We start from the raw sequence: 24,460 nt of genomic DNA, 5'->3' as shown, positions 1-24,460 counted from the left end.
GCGGCGGGGAAGATGCATTTACAGCCTGGAGTTCAGCATCCTGCGGGGATAGATGATCATTCACCTTTCAAGTTCCTGGCAACATTCAGAACAAGCTCTGGGTTTGTATAGTGATCACGTTCGCAGCTTTATTTTTCTGCGTAAAACTTAGCGTTGGGTCTGAGCTGGGTAAAGAATATATTTTGTAATGCTCGTGATACGTAGGTCACTGTGTAAATACCATTCTGATCAGGAGGTGCCATGTACAGGTGTTTTTAAATATGACTGCAAAGTAAATTCTGGATACAGTCGGAAACATTGGAACAGGCTGCCCAGGGTAGTGCTGGAGTCACCATCCCTGGAGGGCTGGACAGACGGACATGAGGTTCTCAGGACAGGGGGCAGGGACAGGGCTGGGGAATGGGTGGATTCGGTGATCTTACAGGGCTTTTCCAACCAAAATTAGTCTATGATTCTGTGATTAAGCTGCAAGCGGTTGTGTCACTTCAGACTAATGCTGATTTTGTTCTGTTGCAGGCTCTTTTCCTTAGGAGAAAAAGAAAAGATACTTTTACTTATTCCCTCACCTATTTTGTCCTTTCCTTTCCCTAGTTACCCAGCGGGAGACTCTTCCACGCCGCGGCTGTTATCTCGGATGCCATGTACATCTTTGGGGGCACAGTGGACAATAACATTCGGAGTGGAGAAATGTACAGGTTCCAGGTAATTCCCCAATAAACCTGCTCAAGCATCCGCACCAATTCTGCATGAATCCTCCCGGCTCTGTCCCCGCACGTGCCTCAGTTTCTGCCTTGGCTCACGCTGAGCTCCGTGGCTTTCGTTTTGCATCCTTCCTGCAGGAAACCTTTGCATTTCAGATTCAGCCACCAAAAGGTGATTGTAGATCTTTAAAATCTTTTGAGATCTATTGCCTGGACAGACATTTTGGTAAGGCCAAGCTCTCCAGTGCCTCCTGAAGTTCTAACAGAGATTGTGACAACTTGTTTTGACAAATGATTGAAAAAATCTATCAGATGGATTTGCCAGGATGTTTAACTGAAAATTGTCTATTCCTGTCCTGTCAGCTTTGTGGTTTCTGGGTCACAGAATCACAGAATGGATTGGGTTGGAAAAGCCCTCAGAGATCATCCAGTCCAACCCTTGGTCCAACTCCAGTCCGTTCACCAGATCATGGCACTAAGTGCCATGGCCAATCTCAGTTTAAAAACCTCCAGGGCCGGTGAGTCCAGCACCTCCCTGGGCAGCCATTCCAATGCTCACCACTCTCTCTGCACAGAATTGCTTTCTAATCTCCAGCCTCAATTGCCCCTGGCAGAGTTGAAGCCCCTGCCCCCTTGTCCTATTGCTGAGTGCCTGGGAGAAGAGCCCAATCCCCCCTGGCTAGAACTGCCCTTCAGGTCGTTCTAGAGAGTGCTGAGCTCACCTCTAAGCCTCCTCTGCTCCAGACTGAACAAGCCCAGCTCCCTCAGCCTCTCCCCATAGGGCTTGTGTTCAAGTCCCTTCCCCAGTCTTGTTGCTCTTCTCTGGACCCGCTCCAGCACTTCGGTCTCTTTCCTGACCTGAGGGCCCAGAACTGAACACAACACTCCAGGTGTGGCCTCCCCAATGCAGAGCACAGGGGAAGGATCACTGCCCTTGTCCTGCTGACCACGCTGGTTTGGACACAGAGCAGATACGGGGTCAGAGCATTTTGTCCCGAAGTTTTATGTTCACGCTGCGCTTCCACCCCCCAGTAACTACTGGGGTTTCAAATTTCAACATATTCACACCAGGTCAAATCTTCTCTACATTCAAGTTTATTTTAATTGGACGCTCAGGCAAGTCCTGAGAGGAGGTGGAACTCGTAGCCACCAAACCTGTGAGTTGTGAAGAGCCCCAATTCCTCTGTGTTACCCTATATTGTCTTTCATTGTCCTCCCCAAAGAGGGAGCCCTTGTGTGCGTTTGGTTTGCTTGTTATTTTTGTACTTTATACACTACATTGAGGTCGAATTAATCAGAAAATCCAGTGATAGCGTGTGTAACTACAGTGCTGTTGGATATACCCATGTGAAATGAATTCCGTCTTCTGTGGGATTTTGTTTCAGTTTTCCTGTTACCCTAAATGCACTCTACATGAAGATTACGGAAAATTGTGGGAAAACAGGCAGTTCAGTGATCTGGAGTTTGTTTTGGGAGAGGTGAGTAGAATTTTTTGCTTGGTGCCAACGGGGTGTTTGTTGCTGCGTGTGTTGCATGTTTGCTGGGAAAAGCAAATTTTACCATGGTTGTGCCAGAAACCCTGGGAATGAGTTTTAAGAGCAGCGTCACTATTGAAAGTGATGTGTGTCTGCTTTAGTAAACTGCCCTAATCCAGATAAATTTCACAGAATCCCAGAATGTGAGGGGTTCAAGGGACCTGGAAAGCTCATCCAGTGCAATCCCCCCATGGAGCAGGAACACCCAGCTGAGGTTCCACAGGAAGGGGTCCAGGCGGGTTTGAATGTCTGCAGAGAAGGAGACTCCACAACCTCCCTGGGCAGCCTGGGCCAGGCTCTGCCACCCTCACCAGGAACAAGTTGCTTCTCAAATTTAAGTGGAACCTCCTGTGTTCCAGTTTGCACCCATTGCCCCTTGTCCTGTCACTGGTTGTCACCCAGAAGAGCCTGGCTCCATCCTCCTGACACTCCCCTTTAGATATCTGTAAACATGAATGTCTGTCAGCCAGGGTTGCAATTCTGCTTGCTATCCTGCTCCTGCCACACGAGATCCTGAACTCCACCATCTCGTGGTCGCTGCAACCAAGGCAGCCCTCAACCTTTACCGCTTCAACCAGCCCCTCCTTGTCAGTGAGGATGAGGTCCAGCAGTGCACCTCTTCTAGTCGGCTCCTCCACCCTTTGCATCACAAAGTTCTCATCAATGCACTGGAGGAACCTCCTAGACTGTGGCTGCCGGCCGAGTCGTCCTTCCAGCAAACACCAGTGAAGTTCAAACCCCCCACCACAACCAGGGCCTGTGACTGTGAGGCTGCTCCCAGCTGTGTGCAGAGGCCTCGTCAACTTCCTCACCCTGATCTGGTGGCCTAGAATAGACACCCACAACAGTATCACCCCTGCCACCCTGCCCCTTAACTTTCACCCACAGACTCTCAACCCGCTCCTCATCCATGCCTGGACAATCAGATGGAACAATAAGAAGCAAAATCTGTGACACTGAACTTACGCGACAGCTTCCACTTGCTGAACGTAACAAAGACTTCTTCCAAATGGTGTTTGACGTCTGTTTGTAGGGAAAATAGGTGTTGAATTTCATCTGTATGTGTAAAGCAGATGCAGAGTTGCCTTTGATTCTAACTTAATGTATAGTAACCTGGAGTTCAGCCCAGGTTTCTATGGCTTCTGCCATCTGCCACCACCGTGTGATTTGGGAAGAAAAGTTTAATACGTGTTATTGGTTTGCCTTTGACAGAAGGAAGAACGAGTTCGAGGGCACACTGCGATTGTTACAGCTCGCTGCAAGTGGCTGAAAAAGAAAATCATCCAGGCAAGGGAGAGGCTGAAACAGGTGAATATTTTAGAAAAGTGATCTGGTGGCATGGTAGTGATTATTCTACCCCATTTTGGAAATCAGGTTGTTAGGAAAAAGATAATATCTGCAGACAGATGTAGGACCAGAGCAGTATCTGACGCTAAGACACTCTTGGGCAAGTAAAATAAAGAGGTTAATTAGCATTAAACATAGGCTGCTGCATGTATATCAGACCAGGCGAGGAGCGAAATGTGGAGGAGCCAAAGTTAATCCAGTTATGTGGATTTCACGGTGTGGTTCTTGGGCACTCTCGTAGCTGAGTTCTAATCTTGTGGAATCCCCCTGGGGAGGTGCGTGTACCCCCCTTTGGTGGGGTGAAAGCTGCATGTCCCGGGGGATGGTCTGCAAGGTAAAACGGATTAGAGGGAAGGCAGCGTTAAGGTTTTGAGGCTGGCTCTGTGCCCTCTCCCTTAGCATTTCCTGATGCGTTTTCCAGAGTTGAAGGTCTGGTGCCAGTGGTCCATTGTCTATTAATTTTAACTGCTTACAGCTTTTCAACAGCAAAGTTTTTATCGCTGTCGAGGAGGTGGTAGCACACAACCTGCAGTAAGACAGACGGATGCCTCATTACTCCTTAGTTAATTACTTTGCCACCCCCCAGCCCTCCATCTTCACTGGGAAAGGCTGTCAAAGTGAAACTTGAGAGTAAGAATGTGGCCTAAAATACTTCTGTGAGTACCAGAGTGGTGTGTGGCGCTTTGAGCTCTGACTTTGCAAGGCAGGGCTCTGTGGATCCTGCTCCTTCTCCAAGGAGAGATGCTGTTCCTGCTGAGGGCAGAAATGGGAGCTGCGTAGAATCCATTCCTCCCTTTTTCTGAGCTCCTGCTTTTGAGCTTTGTCCAGCAGGTTACATTTGTTTGTCACGTTTGTCACAGGATGTGGACCAGTCAGTCTAAGCGATATGAATTCCTTATTGAAGATAACGAGAGCTTGGGTCTTGATGATCGTGCAGTAAACGAGAAGGATCCTCTGGTTTGACAGTAACGAGCGTGAGCTGGCAACAGCCTCGTTGCCTTGTTTGAGTGGTTGTTTTTCTGTCCCAGAAATCAAAGCAAGATATTGAAGACGAGGGACACGCGACGTGCCAGAAGGATGGGATTGGGGGGAACGTCAAGCTGTGCCGCCTGCAGCCGCTGCTGGAGGTGCCCATCCGAGAGGCCGAGGCCCAGCCCTTCGAGGTGCTCATGCAGTTCCTGTACACGGATAAAATAAAATACCCTCGCAAAGGTAGGACAGCGGGATAAAAAAAAGTGCTAGCAACTGGGGAGCAAACTTTTGTTTTGATACAGAGCAGGATTGAGCATTTGAGGATGATCAATCCTGCTTTAAGCACTTAATTACTTACCTGAGATTAACAGCAGATTTCTGTCAGTGTGTGCTAACAGTGCTTTGGGGTTTTGTAATTTTTTTCAAGCATCAAGGAAAAGCAGGTTCTTGATCTTCCCAAAAGGTGTGAAAAACGAACACAAACAAAAATTTCATCACAGAATCACAGAATGTGAGGGGTTGAAGGGACCTGGAAAGCTCATCCAGTGCAATCCCCCCATGGAGCAGGAACACCCAGCTGAGGTTCCACAGGAAGGTGTCCAGGCGGGTTTGAATGTCTGCAGAGAAGGAGACTCCACAACCTCCCTGGGCAGCCTGGGCCAGGCTCTGACACCCTCACTGGGAACAAGTTTCTTCTCACATTTAAGTGGAACCTCCTGTGTTCCAGTTTGCACCCATTGCCCCTTGTCCTGTCACTGGTTGTCACCGAGAAGAGCCTGGCTCCATCCTCCTGACACTGTCCCTTTCCATATTGATCCCCAGGAATGAGTCCCCCCTCAGCCTCCTCTTCTCCAGCTCCAGAGCCCCAGCTCCCTCAGCCTTTCCTCACACGGGAGATGCTCCACTCCCTTCAGCATCTTGGTGGCTGCGCTGGACTCTCTCCAGCAGTTCCCTGTCCTTCTGGAACTGAGGGGCCACAACTGGACACAATATTCCAGGTGTGGTCTCCCCAGGGCAGAGCAGAGGGGCAGGAGAACCTCTCTGACCTACTGACCACCCCCTTCTAACCCACCCCAGGTCCCATTGGCTTCCTGGCCACAAGGGCCCAGTGCTGGCTCATGGTCACCCTGCTGTCCCCAGGACCCCCAGGTCCCTTCATGGTATTTTGAAAACTACAGCACCCAGCCTGGCAGGACCGCGTGTCCTGGGTTGCCTTATTTCCTTTTTCTGGCATTGTTTTGCTCCATTGCAAACTGAGCCCACACAGAAAGGCAGAGCAAGCCAGTATTTATCACCTCAAAACGCCAATCTGAAGGGACGCCTCAAGAAAGGAAAAATCCATTTCATGCGTAGATTGAATATCCCTGAGTTAAAAACACTTGCAGGCTGGGACTTGTGGTGGCCTGCGAGGGTCCCCCCGCCCCTCTGCTTGTCACTGTTTTTAGAGGCTTCACTTTCATTCGTGGGTTTTACAAAATTGTGATCCAGATCGTCACAAAGTCTTGGTCCAAATTTTGGGGTGGCTCTTTCATACCTCAGTTTTGAAACTCCGTTTTTAGTGTCAGCTCAGGTTTTGTCCAACCAGCAATGGAATGCTCCATAAAAATGTTCCAATCCCTGCCTGTTCTACCATTCCAACTGCTCAAGTCAATAAATACTATGAGAAAAGTTTCTCTTTTTGTTCTGTGAGCTCCCCAGCATTTTTCTCTCTTGTAATTTCAGGTCATGTGCAGGATGTGTTACTTATTATGGATGTATACAAACTAGCCTTAAACTTCAAGCTCTCTCGACTGGAACAGCTCTGCCTCCAATACATTGAAGCATCTGTAGATCTGCAGAACGTGCTCATTGTGTGTGAGAACGCTAACAAGCTTCAGCTGGATCAGCTGAAGGTAATCACGGTTTCACAGAATCACCGAATCCCAGAATGTGAGGGGTTGAAGGGCCCTGGAAAGCTCATCCAGTGCAATCCCCCCATGGAGCAGGAACACCCAGCTGAGGTTCCACAGGAAGGGGTCCAGGCGGGTTTGAATGTCTGCAGAGAAGGAGACTCCACAACCTCCCTGGGCAGCCTGGGCCAGGCTCTGCCACCCCCACCAGGAACAAGTTTCTTCTCACATTTAAGTGGAACCTCCTGTGTTCCAGTTTGCACCCATTGCCCCTTGTCCTGTCACTGGTTGTCACCCAGAAGAGCCTGGCTCCATCCTCCTGACACTGCCCCTTTAGATATCTGTAAACATGAATGAGTCCCCCCTCAGTGTCCTCTTCTCCAGCTCCAGAGCCCCAGCTCCCTCAGCCTTTCCTCACACGGGAGATGCTCCTACAAAGTAACCAATAAGAAATTTATATAATGAAATTGATGTCATTAATGTTTTGCAGAAGATATCAGCTCTTAGCTTTTGCCAGTTGAGCCCTTTCCTACAGTTATAGTTGAGTTGTGGATTGTCCTGAAGTTGCTCATAAATATTATGTAGGTGTTTTCAAGAAGTGTTTGATACTTTTGCGTATTTGCCCTGTAGGATGTAACAGGCAGAGTGGCTTCATCTCCCTCAGTTCACTCTCACCGCAACGAGATGGAATCTGCATCTTCTGGTCCCACTGTTTTAAACAGAAACTGCCCACAGGTTCTTTCACCTGTTCTGCTGAAAAATTGAATTCTGTTCTCATGCTTTTGATCTGAAAATCACTCGACTGAAAAGCAAAATGTGTCTGCTGTTCTTCGTCTCTCTGTGGTGGGACAAGGGCTTTTGGACAGTAGGAATTGCTTTTCTGGGTGTATTTTCTACTCACCTTATGGTGAGCTGGTATTGATTATGTTCTTTGCTTATGCAAGTGTTCTGAGGGAAAAACCTCAGCTCGCACTGGTGAATGAGGTCCCAGTTTTTGTTCTTATAAGTGTTCAGCGTTCGGTCTGGTCTGTTTGGCACCTTCCCACCACCCTGGGTTTTCTGGCAAGTTTGTCACACAACCCACAAAAGCTCTTCGAGACTGTTTGAGCCTTTAGAGAAAAGGTTACGGCAAAATCCACACAGGGAAACTCTGCAAGTTATTTTTCTCTTCATCCTTCTAAATCAACTTTGGTATCTAATTGTATGAAGAATTGTTATGAGATAGCAACTGATCTTGGTTAAGTCCATGAGGTTTCCAACGTCTCCGGAGATTCCTATTTCAGAAAGCTTCGGAGCAGCTGGGTGGGAGACAATTAGTATTTTCCTCGTTATTATTTCTTAGTCAGGTTTTTTTCTGGATGCTTAGAATTGTCCTGAATTTCCCATTCAAGTAGGAGCCTAAACAGTCCCTTAGGAAGGAGCTCATTGATAGTGGCAGCTGCAGGATCCCTGGGGAGGGTCGTAAGGGCAGGATGGGACAAGGTAACCCTTACGTGATGCTGTAGGATAAATTATGCAGTAAACCGTACATTTCTATTAATATAGTGATATTTATTTTTTATTTTAAGGAACATTGCCTGAACTTTGTGGTGAAGGAATCACATTTTAATCAAGTGATAATGATGAAGGAGTTTGAGCATCTTTCTTCGTCGCTCATAGTGGAGATTGTGCGGAGAAAGCAGCAGCCTCCTGTTCGAACGCATTCCGATCAGCCCCTTGACATCGGTAACTTTTCTGCTCTATAAAGTAATCGGTTGTGCTGCTTTTGCTTTACTAGTGGTTTGTTTAGGCTAAAGCAGCCTAGGAAGCAGAGCACCGGTTCTCCGGTTGGGTTAATTGTGCTTAGGCTGTTTCCCAGACTCACAGTGAGCTTCAGTCAGAACATTATCCCACCAAAATCCATGAAAGGCCATGTTAAATATGGTCATGTTCTTCCAATAAAATATCCTGATTGTGTTGATAGAAGAGGCAGAAGGAACAAAAAGGTATAAAGAACGACCTGCAGTGTGAGTGGACTCAATAACCAAGGTACCAAAGCTGAGTTTTCACTGAAGAAGGAGCAGGAGTAGGGAAGATCTTGTGAGTAAAGCGGTGCTGACGAGGTGGAGCTTACTGGAGAGGGAGAGAGATAAGCATGGAAAGATTAACCAGGAGAAAGAAAAGTTAACAGAAAGAGAAGGTAGGGAGAAGATAAATAACCTGTACTAGTGGTCATGCTGGAAGAAGAACATTTGATTTACAATTTTAATACAGAGTTAGTTCATCAAGGACTGATTTGGGACTAGCCTTATGCAAGATTTTACCATCCTGACACACACAAACCAGCATGTAATAATGAAATTTGCTGAGGCCACCAAGTTGGGAGGCATTGCCAGTATGTATTTGGAATACTGCACAAGAAGAATTGGGGATAGAGGGAAAGATGGGGAGGCCAGGCCTGGGAGGCGGAGCAGAGGGCCCTTGGCTGGCGTGTGTGCCAGGGAGGGCTGCAGCATTGGGCCAGCGTCTGTACCTACAGCTGGAACGGTGTGAGACACCCAAACAGCAAAAAACTGACAGTACCGGTGAGTTCGGATCAGACTTGAATTTGCTGTATCTCTCAGTTACTGTGTATTTTCAAAGGTTCATGAAAATGTGGCATCAAAGAAGCTTTTTGTGGAGAATTTGAGGAAAGCTTTTCCACTAAGAGACAAAATTTAATACTCCTGGTGGATGGAAATAATGAAAAGAGTGGGGAAAATTGCAGTTTCTTTATCTCTAGAGAACACCTTTCAGTGTGGGCACGGCCAGTGTGGTGGAACAGCAGAGCTGGCGGTTGGTTTCAGGTGGCGATGGGGAAGGACGAAGCTCATTTTGCTCCAACATCTGAGGAAGGACTTGCCTCCCGCTCACCCCGACATCCCAAAGGACAGGGGGGCTGGAGCTACCACTTGCCCACGGATCAGTTTGATTGATGATTAGTCTGATACCACCCAGAACTGTCACGTCTTTAACTGTTTCTCTCCCTGGGCTTTCAGGAACGTCTTTAATTCAGGACATGAAGGCGTACTTAGAAGGAGCTGGGACTGAATTCTGTGATATCATCCTTCTCCTGGACGGCCACCCATGGCCAGCACATAAAGCCATCCTAGCTGCCCGCTCCAGGTGCGTCACTGCTCGCTAACACTGAACCTAAGGTTGTGATATTCAGTGCTGTGCAGTCTGTGGGTCAACTTGCTTTTTTTTAAAGTCAGGAAGGAACTGTATATCCACATAAAGTGTAAGATGCAGCTTTGTGCAGTGAGTGTGATAAGCCTTTAAGTGATTAATTTTATACCCAGCAGGGACAGATAGGGCTGGGCCCAGAGAGCACTGGTGAATGGGGCTGCATCTGGCTGGTGGCCAGTCACTAGTGGTGTCCCCGGGGTCAGTGTTGGGTCCAGTCCTGTTTAACATCTTTATTGATGATTTAGATGAGGGGATTGAGACCATGACACCAAGTTGGGAGGGAGTGTGGACCTGCTGGAAGGCAGGAGGGCTCTGCAGAGGGATCTGGATAGACTGGAAGAATGGGCCGATTCCAATGGGATGAAGTTCAACAAGGCCAAGTGCCAGGTCCTGCCCTTTGGCCACAACAACCCCTGCAGCGCTCCAGGCTGGCACAGAGTGGCTGGAGAGCAGTCAGGCAGAAAGGGACCTGGGGGGACTAATGGACAGGAAGCTCAACAGGAGCCAGCAGTGTGCCCAGGTGGCCAAGAAGGCCAATGGTGTCCTGTCCTGTATCCAAACCAGTGTGGTCAGCAGGACAAGGGCAGTGATCCTTCCCCTGTGCTCTGCACTGGGGAGGCCACACCTGGAGTATTGTGTTCAGTTCTGGGCCCCTCAGCTCAGGAAAGAGATTGAAGTGCTGGAGCGGGTCCAGAGAAGAGCAACAAGACTGGGGAAGGGACTTGAGCACAAGCCCTATGGGGAGAGGCTGAGGGAGCTGGACTTGTTCAGTCTGGAGCAGAGGAGGCTTAGAGGTGAGCTCAGCACTCTCTAGAACGACCTGAAGGGCAGTTCTAGCCAGGGGGGATTGGGCTCTTCTCCCAGGCACTCAGCAATAGGACAAGGGGGCATGGGCTTCAACTCTGCCAGGGGAAATTGAGGCTGGAGATGAGAAAGCAATTCTGTGCAGAGAGACTGGTCAGCATTGGAATGGCTGCCCAGGGAGGTGCTGGACTCACCGGCCCTGGAGGTTTTTAAACTGAGATTGGCCATGGCACTTAGTGCCATGATCTGGTGAGCGGACTGGAGTTGGAGCAAGGGTTGGACTGGATGATCTCTGAGGGCTTTTCCAACCCAGTCCATGCTGTGACTCTGTGTGATAGGAGGAAGTGAAAACTGTAGAGGTTCTCTAGAGGATGTATGAGTAGCTGCACTGCAAGAAAAAGAATCTGTAAAACCACAGGAAGGGAGAAACGTTGTAAAGTGTGAGGCAGTTTCAGTGAAGCGAAAAGCAAGAGAATCTTCTGATGGTGAACATCCATTCTGAATCATGCACAACTTGAGTCTTTTTCTCACTTGCTGATATTTAAGACAGGGTATGAATAAGCATAACAAAAATGGTGCATAACAGAGACTAGATTGTTCCCATGCTTGGTGCAGAGACCAGTGTAATCGTTCACCCGTCTGACGATGGGAACTGTTCTCCGTCCTCAGTATGCGGATGAAGCGGGTTTGTCCCTCACCTCTGTGTTCTGTGTCCCTGCACCTTTATGTTCTGCAAGACATTGCGTTCACAGAAATTTCTATTTCAAATACTGTCCCCTTTTTTTTCCCAGTCCCAGCAATAATATTCAGTATTAGTTGCTGTGGTATTTTACCAGAAGCATTTCACAGCTCTTAAAACAACCCTGCGTGATTGGCAGCCTGCGGATAGCAAGGAAATTCATAATGCTTTAAGCTCTGTACTGGGTCTTATGCAAATGAGACAAAAATCAAAGCACCATGTGTCCTAATTTTCAAGAAACAGAGAGAAATTGCAGGTAGTGCTGATGGAAATTACGGGGATTATATTTGGAGTTCTCTCACAGGCAGACACACACAAAACAACAATTTAGGGGTGGTTTTGCCAAGGTTGTCACCTGAATTTGCTGCTCTGCTTAAGAGCGGCCTCAGAACAACTCTGGGTTAAACATCCGTCTGCAGAACGTCTCACAGCGGCTTGCTTTCTTTTACCAGTTACTTTGAAGCCATGTTCCGCTCCTTCATGCCAGAAGATGGACAAGTGAATATTTCTATAGGCGAAATGGTTCCCAGCAAGCAAGCATTTGAATCTATGCTTAGATACATCTACTATGGTGAGGTGAACATGCCTCCTGAAGACTCGCTGTATCCTTAGATGTGAAGTAACTGAAGGATAACCAGCTCAGAGGGTTATTAGTCAGGTTTGCATTAACAGACACAGCACCTGAGCCTCCATCATGGCGTTTGTGTTTCCAGTAAGTGCTCTTAACTTTGCTTTACGGGTTTTTTTGTTCCTTAATGAGATTAACAGCTACCTCTTTGCTGCACCTTACTATTACGGCTTCTCCAATAACAGACTGCAGGCCTATTGCAAGCAGAATCTGGAGATGAATGTCACAGTGGAGAACGTGCTGCAGGTACGGCCCCGGGTGGCTGTGATCAGCCACTTACAGAAAAGACAAAGGGTCTAATCAAGCGGGCCTGGGATTTATTCTTCTTTCAAGAAGAATTCTTATTTGAAGCGTTAGACTATGAAGGTGTGTAACTTTAAGCGGATTTGTGTAGGGAAGCGTTTGAAGGCAGTGAGTTGGGGTCATGATTGCCTAAGACTGCATGGAAAAATATCAGAATATAGGACTGCAGCTGCTTTTTGTGCCACTGTGCTCCTGTGCAGCAGACACTGCTCATCCCCCCCACAGACCAGTGTCTCTAAGGCACTTTTTAAGATGTAACAGGTGCTGAGCACTCAACTCCAAACCCTTTTTTCCATAGACATTTGTACCAGGGCAAACTGTGATGTGCAGGTGACGCTGGTCTTGTTCTATCAGTAATGCTGGCGGGATCTGGCAATGAAGCTTAAGTTAAGCAAAAATATTCTGTGATAAGCAAGCCCACAAAGCCATCGGCTGGGCAGGCAGACCAGAGCCCCTGCAGCACGAGGAGAGTCCATTCCAGCATTAAATGCTTTTGGCGCTTGCCTGTGCCCCTCTGGGGCACTTCAGGGACCTGGCTCTGCGACACATCTGCAGTTTCCTACTGATTATCTCTTGAGGACTCCACACATTTTAAACCCAAAGCTCATTTTTGAATGGTTCAGAAAAGATTCAGATTTGTGATGAAGACGAGACGTTTCCGTAGCTCAGAACAGTGTTTGCACGCAGAGGAAATCACATCGTCGCTTTTGCTTTAGATTTTGGAGGCGGCTGACAAGACGCAGGCGCTGGACATGAAGAGGCACTGCCTGCACATCATCGTGCACCAGTTCATCAAGGTTGGTTCCAGCTTTTCTGGGGTTTTTGGGAGCTGCTGTCCTCTGTCGCTGCATTGGTTAAAGACACCTTAATATAGGGATCGGTTTCATTCGTGTGAGAGCTGGCCGCGTATCACTGGCGCTCACAAGTCTGCCAGGCACGCTTGTCACGCTCAAAGACTAGAAAAGCCTGGTCTGGAAAGGTGGAGACCTTCCAAAGCAGAAGTTACCCAGAACTGCTTCCATTGCCACTTGGTCCAGCTCTTAATTTGTGCCATCGCTGGATTCTCGTGTGTCGTAAGTTTGTCATGTGTCAAGGGCACAAATCTCTCCCCTGCAGTTACGAGTGTGCTGTTCGTATTTCTCTTGAATTATTCTCTGTCATAGATGTTTTATTATCATGTGCTCAAGAGGCAAATTACACGTCCTGGCTGGGCTTTCTGTGTTGTGATACATGGGATGATGCGTTCGTGACAGGAAAGGTCAAGAGCCTGATGTGCTGATATCCCTGTCCTCACTCGGGAGAATAAGGGAATTGTCATCGCGTTGTTCCCTGAGATACGATCCCTCCATGAGAGTTTCCCAGCGTGTCACCACTTCATTGCACAATGTGCTGGCATTGTTGAAATCGGTAGATAAATCATCGGAATTGGGATTGCTGGATGCAACACACTTATTGATAATAATTCCCTCGTTAGTATTCAAGTAGCTCGGTCTCTTTAATATATTTAAACTCGCAATCCTCCCGCTGCTGGGTGTTGGGAAGGAGAGTGGCGCTGGCTCCAGTTTGTACCCTTTGCTGTCCAAGGGTAAAGCTTTTTACATTCAGAAATAACTGAAAATGCGTAAAGAGCTTGGAGAGCGGAGGCAGCACCCAAGCCGGTTACAGGGCGACCAGGGCGCTGGGACAGCCTCCAGTTTGGGGTCAATGTGTCACAGTCCCTAGAGCTGGAACCTCATGGTCTCCACTCCCCAGTGGAGGCCACAGAACGATGTTGGTGTTGGTGTTGGTGTTGGTGCGATCCCAACATCGCGACGTGTCACAGAACGAGGTTTTGAAGGGTGTTACTCAGTTGCCCCTCACTAACCAGGATACGTCGAAATGCTTTCTATTCAAACCACTGCCTGTTTAGAACAGTGTTCATCAACGTGCGCCTGGACGACCGTCAAGCAGACGTGCACGACGAAATCGCAGTGACGCGATGTTTTTCTTCGGCCTGAGAGGCTCTGACGTGTGATTTTTGGCCCGGCGTGGGGTGGCCATGTGGCTGGGCACAATCTTTTGCTGCGGGGTGACGTTTGCCAGCCCGGGGGTCATCACGGCTTAGGCAGGCGGGTCTGTGGCCACTGGGGTCTCCTGTTCCTCCAGCCTGATGAACGCTGGTCTGGGTTTGGACCGCGAAGGAGTTTCCCTGCAGTAAGAGCACTGGTTGAAGAGCTGCTCCCAGGGGTTTGCTGGCTTGGGCAAGGTGGGTTTAGGCTCTTGTGTGTCAGCGTTGTGCAAAAGCCCTAATAAAGCTGCTGTTCTCAAGTGTTTGTACGGCTGCCCCATCTGTTCCTTTGCAGGGCAGGATCCCACCAGGGTCTCTTCCCCTCCCCATCCTCACAAACCCGTATTTTGGGGACACTCCATCAAGCACGTGTCCAGAGCTATTGCTGAAAGCGTACTCAGCCGTTTCCTTCCTGGGTTCCAAAAGATGCTCAAGAAGTCTTTATTCTTTATCACAGTTGAGCTTCTTAGAGTGAGGAGATAGCTTTTCTTAGATCTGTTAACACAGGTGGGATAAACGGACAGACTTCCAGGCCCTCCATGCTGGGCATGGCTGTTAATAACTCTGAAAAGAGGGATTACTGGCTCATTTCTGTGAGGTCGTGGAATAGGAAGGAACCTGTAGAGCTCCTTTGTGGTAACAGTTGAGCTTCTGACCAGCCTGAGAGTGACGAGTCTGTTGTAGCTGCTCACACACCCTGTACGGCGAAGGTTTGTGTTGTCCAGTGCTCCCGTCACCGCCGTCACCAGCAGAACCAGCGAGGGCGCCGCAGAGATCGGGTCCAGTGTCACGTCCCCAGCAGCATCAAAGTCCAGGATGCACAACTTTGCCTTTTAGGAGAGTGCTTAGTTGGCACCATTAGCGGTAGAGTTGTCAATATAACCAGTAATTACACTCCTGTAATTACAGCAGCGGTGCTGGGGTCAGCGTTTCTGCTGCTCTCCATCCCCACCACGCGGAGTCTGACGTGGGTTATAACACAGGTCACGCTGGAGCCCCGGGGCCGCTCTCGCGGTCCTGTTCCCGAGGGGTGGTTGGGGTGAAGCCCGATACATCAGCCGTGATTTGGGGAGGGGTTTAATTTCTTTGCTTTGTTTTTTTGTTTGTTTTCTGTTCTTTCCTTTCCTTGAAGGTCTCCAAGTTGCCACATCTCCGCTCGCTCAGCCAGCTGCTCCTCGTCGACATCATAGAGTCGCTAGCAAAGCACATTTCAGACAAGCAGTGCGCGGAGCTGGGCTCAGACATATGATGCGCTTCGGTCACCCAACCTGTCATTCGTTCCTTAAAAAAACAGCACTTTACGGCCGACTCTGTTTTACCATTCCATACCGAGCTGCTCCGTGTCTGCACGATTTAGCAGGTGCCCAAGAGGAGTGTGGACACGACCGACTTGCTCTCCCGTGGATTTGCGTGGTTTGTACCTTTGTGGAGAAGAGTTTGGGCTCTGTTACACAAGTATAAGTGAGATGATAACGTGGTTTTGGGAGTAGCCAAGTTCAGTATCGAGCCCATTATTACTGTTATACTGTAAAATAACGCAGTCATGAGTAAGAGAGTCATTAATACTTGGAAACAAAATATTTAAAGAATACTATCTAAAGAAGGTGAGCTGACCAGCCAGGGCTGTAAGGGGAAGCTGAGCGTGGTGTTTGCAGTGGTGCTGAGCACTGGACCAGATCAAGTGTGGTGTTTGCAGTGGGGCTGAGCGCTGGACCAGATCAAGTGTGGTGTTTGCAGGGGGGCTGAGCGCTGGACCAGAACGTGGTGACTTTCCAGGGACTCTCCCTGGCGTGGATTAAAAGATAAAGCCTTTTGCAGCCGCCCCGCGCTCTGCGCCAGGCCAGACCCGATTACAGCGGTTCTTCCTGGCCCTTGTATCCATTAATCCTGTCTCGCTAAGCCTTTCTAAATCCATTTATTAATAAAGAGTTAACATCTTCTCTTGGCATTTCATGATTGACTCGGCTTTCATTTTGGAAAAAAATTAAGCAAAAAGAGCTCCAAGCTTGATGAAGGTCACTTTGTTAAAAATAAGCGTGCTACATCTTGTTGCCAATTTAGTGCTGAAGTGTCTCCGTTAGTCGTTGCCTTTGCAGGAAGGTGAATGAGCGAGCGCCCTTTGCAGACAGTTCAGGGGGGAGCTGCTGATCCCGCTTGTGCTGGGCGCTCCTGCACGCAGAGGGAGACGGGTTCCAGCTGCCCTGGCTGCAGAACGGGTGGGAGCCCAGGAGATGGAGTGAGAATCAAAACCTCGTGTGTTTGCAGTGGGGCTCCCGGCTCGGCTTTAGGAGTGGGGAGAGCTGCCTTGAGTAGGGGAACATCCCTTGGGGGATGTACCAGGAGAAGCCACCAGTCTCCTGGAGCGACCTGCGCATCCCCAGGGCCAGTGGGTCCGCCATGGGGACACAGGCCTGGCCGTGGGGCAGGGACACGCTCAGGCTGCCACGGGGCACTGGGGACGGAAAGCACAAAAATGAGAAAAATTACAAATTTTAATACGGAAATGTGTGCAGTGATGGAGAAAGGGCTGAGGCCCTGCCCAGGGTAAAGCTGCGCTAGTTCTCTGCCACCTCCAAGCCCAGGATCTTCTTGACGTAGTTCTGGACGTTGACGTGGAGCTGGGGGGCTGTAGCGGAGAAGGTCTCCATGGCCAGGGCCCGGGCGGCCTCCGGCCCGGCCCACATGGCGCGGTACAGCGGCAGCGTGTACTTCTGCTTCCCCTGCGGACACAGAGCGGGTCACTACCCAACCCCCTCCCCAGGAGCCCCACACCCCCTAGGCCAGCATCTCCAGCATCACCCTGCGCCTGCCCAGGGAGAGAGCACGGGGGAGGGGGACGGGGGAGATTCTGCCATGGGCAGCACCTGCAGAGGGGAGAATGCCTTGATTTGGAAAAGGAGTGAGCCCATGGCAAGCTCTTGAATTCAACAAAGCCAAGTGCAAGGTCCTGCACCCCCCGGTATCAGTCCAGGCTGGGGATGGAGGGATGGGGAGCAGCCCTGCGGAGAAGGACTCGGGGTGCTGGGGATGGGAGACTGGCCGTGACCCGGCCATGTGCGCTCACAGCCCAGATCAGTCGTATCTTGGGCTGCATCCCCAGCCCCATGGGCAGCAGGTTTGGGGGGATTCTGCCCCTCTGCTCCGCTCTGGTGAGACCCCCCTGCAGTGCTGGGTCCTCAGCACAGGACACACATGGAGCTGCTGGAGAGGGGCCAGAGGAGCCACAGGAACGATCCGAGGCTGGAACAGCTCTGCTGGGGGACAGGCTGAGAGAGTTGGGGTGTTCAGCTGGAGAAGAGAAGCTCTGTACTTAAAAGGGGTCCATATGAAAGGTGGGGACAGACTTTTGAGCAGGGGCTGTTGTGATAGGACAAGGGGTGATGGTTTTAAATTAAAGGAGGGAGATTCAGGCTGGAAATGAGCAAGGAATTGTTGGCCCCGAGGGTGGTGAGAGCCTGGCCCAGGTTGGCCAGAGAGGTGGTGGATGAACCATCCCTGGAGACATCCCAGGCCAGGCTGGACGGGGCTCTGAGCAACCTGAGCTGGTGAAGATGTCCCTGTCATGGCAGGGGGGGCACTGGGGGAGCTGGGAAGGTCCCTCCAACCCAAACCATTCCGTGGGTTTATCAAGAGCAAGAGGCCAACCCGTCTCCTGGCACGGAAGGTCCTGTGCCCTGCGCCCATCCATCCCTCCACCGCACGCTGCCCGACACGGCCACCGCTGCCTGCGGACCCACCTGGCTGTGCAGGAAGTCCTTGACCTTGCTGTACTCGGCCTCGAGGTTGTTCTTGAGGATGATCTGGCACCAGCGGAGCCGCAGTTCCGCATTCTGGGCCCTGGAGATCTTTGGGTACATCTTGCTCAGCCTCTCCACATTCCCTGTGAGAGGGGGATCATTACCACCCCCACAAGGGCTCAGTCCCTCCCAGACCCCAGGACCTGCACAGCTGGACCACAGCAGGGATGGGCTGATGGCCACAGGCCTGTGTGTCCCACTGATGTCTCCATGTCCCTGACCAACTGGCCGGACCAGAGCCCCAGGAGGTGACCTGGCCCTCACCTTCAGGCAGGGGGGATTTCTGCAGGATCTGATCCAGGAAGTAAACCAGCTGGTACGTCCTCCAGGCCGCGATGTCCACGGCTTCAATCGCCTCCACGTTCAAGCCATCGGCCGCCCAGAGCTCAGCCAGCTCCTCCGCCGGCTTCATCAGCTGCTCCCCCGGCGAGAGGTCGGGCAGGTAGGGCGGCCAGCCCGGCGTGTTCAGCCAGCGGTCGAACTCGAAGCCTGCAAGAAGCGGGGAGAGCTGGGACCGGTTTTCTGAACGGCGTGCCTGGCGCTGCTGCCCAGACATCCCGCTGCCTTCTCCAGGGGTGTCCCCAGCACCAGCAAACCTGCCTGGGGATGGTGACAAGCAGAGAGCTCCAGTGGCACCAGTGAGATGAGCCAGCTCCGGCAGGGAAAGCTCCTGCCAAGCCTGGATCTCTGCAGCAAGGCGGAGCTGGGCCGCTGGCTGAGCCTGATCCCAGCACTCGCCCGCGGCTGCACCAGCAAACGTCCTGGTGCTCGAGACCTGCCGGGCTCAGCTGTCCATGGGGCAACCACAAACAGCACCTGAGCACAGGGCACGGACAGGATGCACAGATCAGGCCGAGCAGGCACCTGCCCAAGCCCAGGTCAGCGCCTGATCCCGGGATGGCCAGAGCCAGTAACAGCAGCAGTGTCTCCAGTGAAAGGCACAAACTGATGAGCAGGGGGTCTGCAGGGGACATGGGTGCCTGCAGGGTGCTGGTCTGCAAAGCGGCACCTCGGTGCCATGGCCAGGAAGGGCCCGTGCTGACCTGGGATGGTGTCCACGCCTTTCTCCTTCAGCTCTGGGAAGTACTCCAGGAAGAACCCGAGGGCGTCATCCGCTGTGATGCTCTGGAACTTGAACCGGTTCACGTAGGCCTGCGGGGACGTGATGCCATGTGTGCTCACCCAGGCAGGGCTGCCCGGCCCTCCCCCGGCTCCATCCCCTGCGGTTCAGCATTGCTGAGCCCACACCAGCCCCATTCTCCCCCAGGGGCTGCCCAGCCCCCTGCGTCCCCTGGGACACCTCAGAGCATCGTCACTGCCGGCAGCCAGCTCTGTCCCTGCCTCATCCCCCCATGGACATCTCCGCTGGCCATCTCCTCCTCCTGTCCCCAGCCACCTGTCCAGCCCTTCCCAGGGTCCCGTCGCGCTCCGGCCTCCCACCGTGGGGTGTGTTTGACTTGGAATCTCCACCGGGTACCTGCTTGCACCCACCTGGAGGAAGCCATCGAACTTGCTCTGGTCCCCCACCAGATGGGCCAAGTAGCTGACGAAGCAGAACCCCTTCTCGTAGGGCGTTTCATTGTACGTGTCTTCTGGATTGACACCTACAAAGAGGCAAAAACCCTCAGAAATCATCCGCCCATCTGCAAAACACCCCTCACGTGCACTGAGATTTCCGCTTTCTGTGCTGGGTGCCTGTCATATCCCTCCCGGAGCCATCGCCTCCCTCGGGTCCCACCACCGCGGCTGGTTTTACTGCAAACTACAAACCCCCCAGCAGCAGGAGCTTCCCCCCAAACGCTGCCCCCGCTCCCCCCAGCCGGCCGTGGGAGGACGGGGACGCCCCGCGGACCTGGCTCGATGACCACGCGCAGCTTGTTGAGCGGGTGGTCCTCCCCCGTGTTGTCCATGTGCTGGCGCAGCAGCGCCCGGCCCGTGGCCGCCTCCAGGCAGGTGTACGGCAAACCTGGCAGAGACAAGCGGGAGGCGATCGGAGACCCCGACCAGACCCCTGCATGTGTCGAGCACACGGGGTGCTGCTACGGGAGGGAAACAGTGTTAGTTTGTGAGCTGGGAGAGGAGGAAACCCATAAACAAGGCGTTGGATGGTGGAGTTGCAAAGGGACACGGCAACCCAGCCCTCGGTTAGCAAGAGGATTTTAGAACCATTAAGATTTAGCTGAGTGCAGCAAACAGCACCAGGAACGCCTGAGCTGATGTGACCGTGTGTCTGGGGAGCTCAGGGTGGCTGGTGTCACCTCCCCAGGGAGCTGCAGGAGCAGGAGGACAGTGACGCTGGGCAAGATCACAGCGCCCATGTCCCCAGCACGGGGCTGCGGGGGCTCCGGCCATCTCAGAGCAAAGGTGGTTCTGCTGCCAACATGAAACCCCCGGGGCGCTGCAGCTGCTGCTCTTCACCTCTTCCGAGCTGCAGCGCAGGCTCCGTACCCCGCAGCGCCGGGAGGGACACGCTGAGCCGCAGCGCAGACCCCAGACCCGCACGCACGGCCGGGCCACGCACCGTACACCTCGGTGGAAATGCGCCGCTGCGCGTACATGGTGAAGCCCTCGTTCAGCCAGAACTCGCCCCACGTGGCGTTGGTGACCAGGTTGCCAAACCAGCTGTGGGAGATCTCGTGGATGACGACGTCTGCCAGGGAGCGGTCCCCGGCCAGCACGCAGGGCGTCAGGAAGGTGAGGCAGGGGTTCTCCATCCCGCCGAACGGGAAGGAGGGCGGCATGAACAGGATGTCGTACCTGCCGGGAGGAGCGGGCGGCTCGGTCAGAACCGGCTCCGACGCTCCCACCCCGGCCCCGGGGAACCAAGCCCTTTGGCCATACCTGCCCCAAACATAAGGTCCAAAGAGCTTCTCTCCAACCACCAGGAACTCCTCGATCACCCCATCGTACTCCTTCTTCGCAGCCTCGATCAGGCAGGGCTCGGCCCAGACGCGGCTCCTGGCCAAGTGTAGAAGAGGAAGTTTTAACCATTAGTGATCTTTTACCCTATTGCTTCGTCAGACAGAAACTGCATGTGTTTATTCCACAGCAAAATGAAAGCCTGCCGATAAAGGACACTGGTGAGACTGGAAGCGCAAACTGCTGTAATTTCTTCCCTTGTCTGAATGTCAATGGGTTTTTACATGGAACCTGAACAAATCACCAGCTTGGGAAGAGATGTGAGAGCCCTCCAAGAATGGGGAGCTGCTGCTCTCACTGACGTGCATGGGGGACAAACGAGCAGAGCCAGGGATGTCCTCAAAGCTGAGGGGACCCGGTACTGAGGCTCCTCCTCCCTCTGGAGAACAAGAAGTGCCAGCAGAGCCCACGGTCTGGTGACACATCCCCACGTGTGCACATGGGGGACCGGCCGGGTCACGCTCAGGGTCTCCACGCTCTCCACAGCTGGGCTGAGCGCTCGGGTTTCCTCCAGAGCCACCTACCTGGGGCCAACGTCAGCAGACACGATGTCTCCAACAGCCAGAGCAATCAGGTAGGAGGGGATCGGCTGGGACATCTTGAAGATGAAGGTGTTGTCCTTCTCCCTCTCCCAGCTCGTGGCACTCATCACAGCCGTGAAACCCTCAGGGACCTGGACACGTAGATAACAACACCTGTTAGATCTGTAATGTACAGAGCGAGAATTCAGCTAAACCCCGCCAGCAATGCTGCGGTCTCTGACAGCGAACACATCCCAGCACGCTGGAGGCGGCCGGGTCTGTGGGCACTGCAGGTTTTGGGGAGCCGAGCAGGGACGCCCCGAGCTCTGAGCTGGGATCACAGCTGCATCCCTGCAGCAGCATCCCTGAGCACTTGGCCTCAACACCGGCCGGGTGCTACAGCGGGACACCCAGAGCTGCCCTGCGAGGTGCAGAGAGACAGAGAAACGCCGGGGCTGCAGGTGCCCAAAGGGCAAAGGCTGCAGATCTTTGGATGCTGCTCTCCTCCTATTTCTTGCACAACAACTCGTTTTTCCTGTTCTCGAGCCAAAGCAGGACCCATGGCCAATCCACTGGCCTGGGCTGAGCCCTGGGACACTGATCTGGTCTCATCTTCCAAACGTGGGGAATAAGGTTTTCTCGGCAGAGCATCACCCCGGGCACTATGACAGCTGAGCCCTGCACTCACCCTTCGGGGCGGGTGCACTCGGCCCAATGAGCACCCACACGCAAGGAGGGAATTTGCATTATTTAGTCCCATTTTTGTACGAAACTCGGGGACCAGCAGCTGCTTCTTCCATCCTGGAAGCTTGGCAGCCCCAGCACCGGCAGCAGGACACAGCGCCACCCCCCTCCTCCAACCGCGTCCCCCCACACTCATCTCGTCCTGGCTGTCCTCCCGCTGCCGCACACACCAAGAGTTGTCACCTCGCTGCCCTCCGATGGGGCAAAAATAGGGTTTTCTGTGACAACTACAGGAATCACTTGGACAAATGGAGCCGCGTGAGGAGAGCACAGAGGTTTAAACACCGGGTTGATCCCAACTGTTAGCTGAGATTTCGGCATCAAGCACCGAGTATTTTGGCCACATCCCACTGGGAGAGAAGAGCTGCCAGCAGGACGGTGGCACCTGCACCTGCTCATGGGTGACAGCGCGAAGCGGCGCCCAGCACACGTGGTGGGGAGAAGCATGAGCAGCACTGGGCTCTGCCTGTATTCACCTGAGGATGAGTATGAGAGAAAAACAGGAGTATGAATGAAGTGGTTCTAAGTGCTTCTCTGCTGGGATTTGAAGTGATCGCTACGAGCATCACCTCCAACGTGCTGGCGCTGCACAGGCCCGGGCGGTGTCACTGATGTGACACCCAGTGTTGTGGCACATCCTGCAAGGGAGCCGGCAGCTCCCCCACAAGCAAACTCGTGGAAGGTTTTGCTCCCGTTAGCGTTGATGGGACGGATGGGTCTGCACCCCCACGTGCTCCCGGGGCCACCGCTTACCTTCACCTCGGCCGAATACGTGCATTTGACTGAGGGGGTGTCGAAGCAGGGGAAGAAGGACCTGTTGAGGACGGCCTGGCCTTGTGTGTACATGTAGGGCTTCTGCTTCCCTGCTGTCTGCTCGGGGGAGAGCCAGCACACCTGGGGGAGAAGGGAGAGACCCCGGTGAGGGGCGGCCCTGGGGTGAGGGGTGTCCCCAGCTCCTCACCCTGGATGATCATAGAGTCACAGAATCATTTTGCTTGGAAAAGCCCCTCAAGATCATCAAGTCCACCCATAACCTCCACCCCTGGCACTGCCCCATGTCCTGAGAACCTCATGTCTGTCTGTCCAGCCCTCCAGGGATGGTGACTCCAGCACTGCCCTGGGCAGCCTGTTCCAATGCCCCACAGCCCTTTGGGGAAGAAATTGTTCCCCACATCCAACCTCAACCTCCCCTGGTGCAACTTGAGGCCGTTTCCTCTGCTCCTGGCGCTTGTTCCTGGGGAGCAGAGCCCGACCCCCCTGGCTCCAAGCTCCTTTCAGGCAGTTCAGAGATCAGAAGGTCTCCCCTCAGCTCCTGTTCTCCAGCTGAACCCCCAGCTCCCTCAGCCGCTCCCATCACACTTGTGCTCCACGGCCTTGTTTAAACGCACCGTCCCACTTGACTAAAGCCGGCACCAGGGCTCACCCCAGCCACCCCCCCAGCAGTTCAGAGAGCAGAAGCACTGGGGCTCCCCCCGCTCACCCCGGGCCCCTCGCCCGCCTCGTAGTCGATGTGCAGGGTGAGCAGCTGCCCGGCGCGGGGGGGCTGTGGCAGGGCGATGTGCAGGGCGCTGCCGTAGCTGGCGAACGGGCGGCTCTGCACGGGCAGGGGGTCCCCGGGGGGGTCCCCGGGGGGGTCCCCGCTCTCCCCGGGGGGCGGCAGCAGCGCCGCCCGCCGCACGCGCAGGGTGGGGTGCGCGTCCAGCCGCAGCGGCCCCGCGCCGTCCCGCGCGCAGCGCAGCTCGAGCCGCGCGGCCCCGCGCAGCCGCCCCGCGCCCGCCGCCGCGAACGCCACGCGCAGCTGCAGGTGCAGGTGCCGCAGCTCCCACGCGCCCGCGCTGCTGGCGGAGGCGGCGTCGCCCACCGGGGCCGCCATCGCTGACACCGGCGGCGCCGCGGCGGAAGGGGCGGGGCCAGCCCGGCAGGGACCGCCCGGGGGGCGGGGCCGAGACGGGAAGGGGGCGGGGCCGCGGCGGGAATGGGGCGGGGCCGGGGGATCCCTGGCGGGGGGTCCGGGTGGAGCCATGAGGGGGATCTAAGGGGGGATCCAAGGGGGGATCCGGAGGGGATATAGGAGAGGATCCGTGGGGAGGATCAATGGGAGGGATCCATGGGGGATCCAAGGGGGGATCCGGAGGGGATATAGGAGAGGATCCATGGGGAGGATCAATGGGAGGGATCCATGGGGGGATCCATAGGGGGGATCTAAGGGGGGGATCCGGAGAGGGTATAGGAGAGGATCCATGGGGAGGATCAATGGGAGGGATCCATGGTGGGATCCATAGGGGGGATCTAAGGGAGGGATCCGGA

The 24,460-nt window shown here is 53.3% G+C and overlaps 2 protein-coding genes across 2 annotated transcripts in view; one reads left to right on the top strand and one right to left on the bottom strand.

Moving 5' to 3' along the window:
• The window catches only part of LZTR1 (leucine zipper like post translational regulator 1), a 35,445-nt gene extending 19,325 nt beyond the window's left edge, over nucleotides 1-16,120 (top strand). Inside the window, exons 10-20 of the mRNA XM_065854277.2 lie at nucleotides 592-702; nucleotides 2,087-2,179; nucleotides 3,449-3,544; nucleotides 4,612-4,795; nucleotides 6,278-6,447; nucleotides 8,013-8,169; nucleotides 9,462-9,588; nucleotides 11,647-11,796; nucleotides 11,963-12,068; nucleotides 12,842-12,922; nucleotides 15,305-16,120. Of these exons, the coding sequence (XP_065710349.1) occupies nucleotides 592-702; nucleotides 2,087-2,179; nucleotides 3,449-3,544; nucleotides 4,612-4,795; nucleotides 6,278-6,447; nucleotides 8,013-8,169; nucleotides 9,462-9,588; nucleotides 11,647-11,796; nucleotides 11,963-12,068; nucleotides 12,842-12,922; nucleotides 15,305-15,421 (1,392 nt within the window). The 3' untranslated portion in view covers nucleotides 15,422-16,120. The remainder of the gene's footprint in view (nucleotides 1-591; nucleotides 703-2,086; nucleotides 2,180-3,448; nucleotides 3,545-4,611; nucleotides 4,796-6,277; nucleotides 6,448-8,012; nucleotides 8,170-9,461; nucleotides 9,589-11,646; nucleotides 11,797-11,962; nucleotides 12,069-12,841; nucleotides 12,923-15,304) is intronic.
• Nucleotides 16,121-16,646: 526 nt separating this feature from the next.
• On the bottom strand, nucleotides 16,647-24,191 carry RNPEP (arginyl aminopeptidase). Its single transcript, XM_065854278.2, has 11 exons — nucleotides 23,634-24,191; nucleotides 22,907-23,047; nucleotides 21,413-21,561; nucleotides 20,811-20,927; nucleotides 20,491-20,726; nucleotides 19,822-19,935; nucleotides 19,461-19,573; nucleotides 19,013-19,121; nucleotides 18,234-18,458; nucleotides 17,910-18,052; nucleotides 16,647-16,892 (listed from the first exon to the last, which is right to left on the bottom strand). The coding sequence occupies exons 1-11, from the start codon at nucleotides 24,174-24,176 to the stop codon at nucleotides 16,728-16,730; spliced, it is 2,055 nt and encodes a 684-aa protein (XP_065710350.2). The 5' UTR covers nucleotides 24,177-24,191; the 3' UTR covers nucleotides 16,647-16,727.
• Nucleotides 24,192-24,460: the final 269 nt, after the last annotated feature.

Source organism: Patagioenas fasciata, chromosome 21 (assembly GCF_037038585.1).
Source record: "Patagioenas fasciata isolate bPatFas1 chromosome 21, bPatFas1.hap1, whole genome shotgun sequence".
NCBI lineage: Eukaryota > Metazoa > Chordata > Aves > Columbiformes > Columbidae > Patagioenas > Patagioenas fasciata.
The sequence above is the reverse complement of the archived record's forward strand: the minus strand, read 5'-3'. Positions and strand labels throughout refer to the sequence as shown.

Bases quoted from the DNA above. Each gene is read 5' to 3' on its own strand.
- RNPEP (XM_065854278.2), bottom strand. From the start codon at position 24,176: ATGGCTCCACCCGGACCCCCCGCCAGGGATCCCCCGGCCCCGCCCCAT. The intron at 23,048-23,633 runs GTGAGCGGGGGG...CTTCTCCCCCAG, and splicing joins AGGCGGGCGAGGGGCCCGGG to GTGTGCTGGCTCTCCCCCGA. The intron at 21,562-22,906 runs GTAAGCGGTGGC...CTACGTGTCCAG, and splicing joins CGTATTCGGCCGAGGTGAAG to GTCCCTGAGGGTTTCACGGC.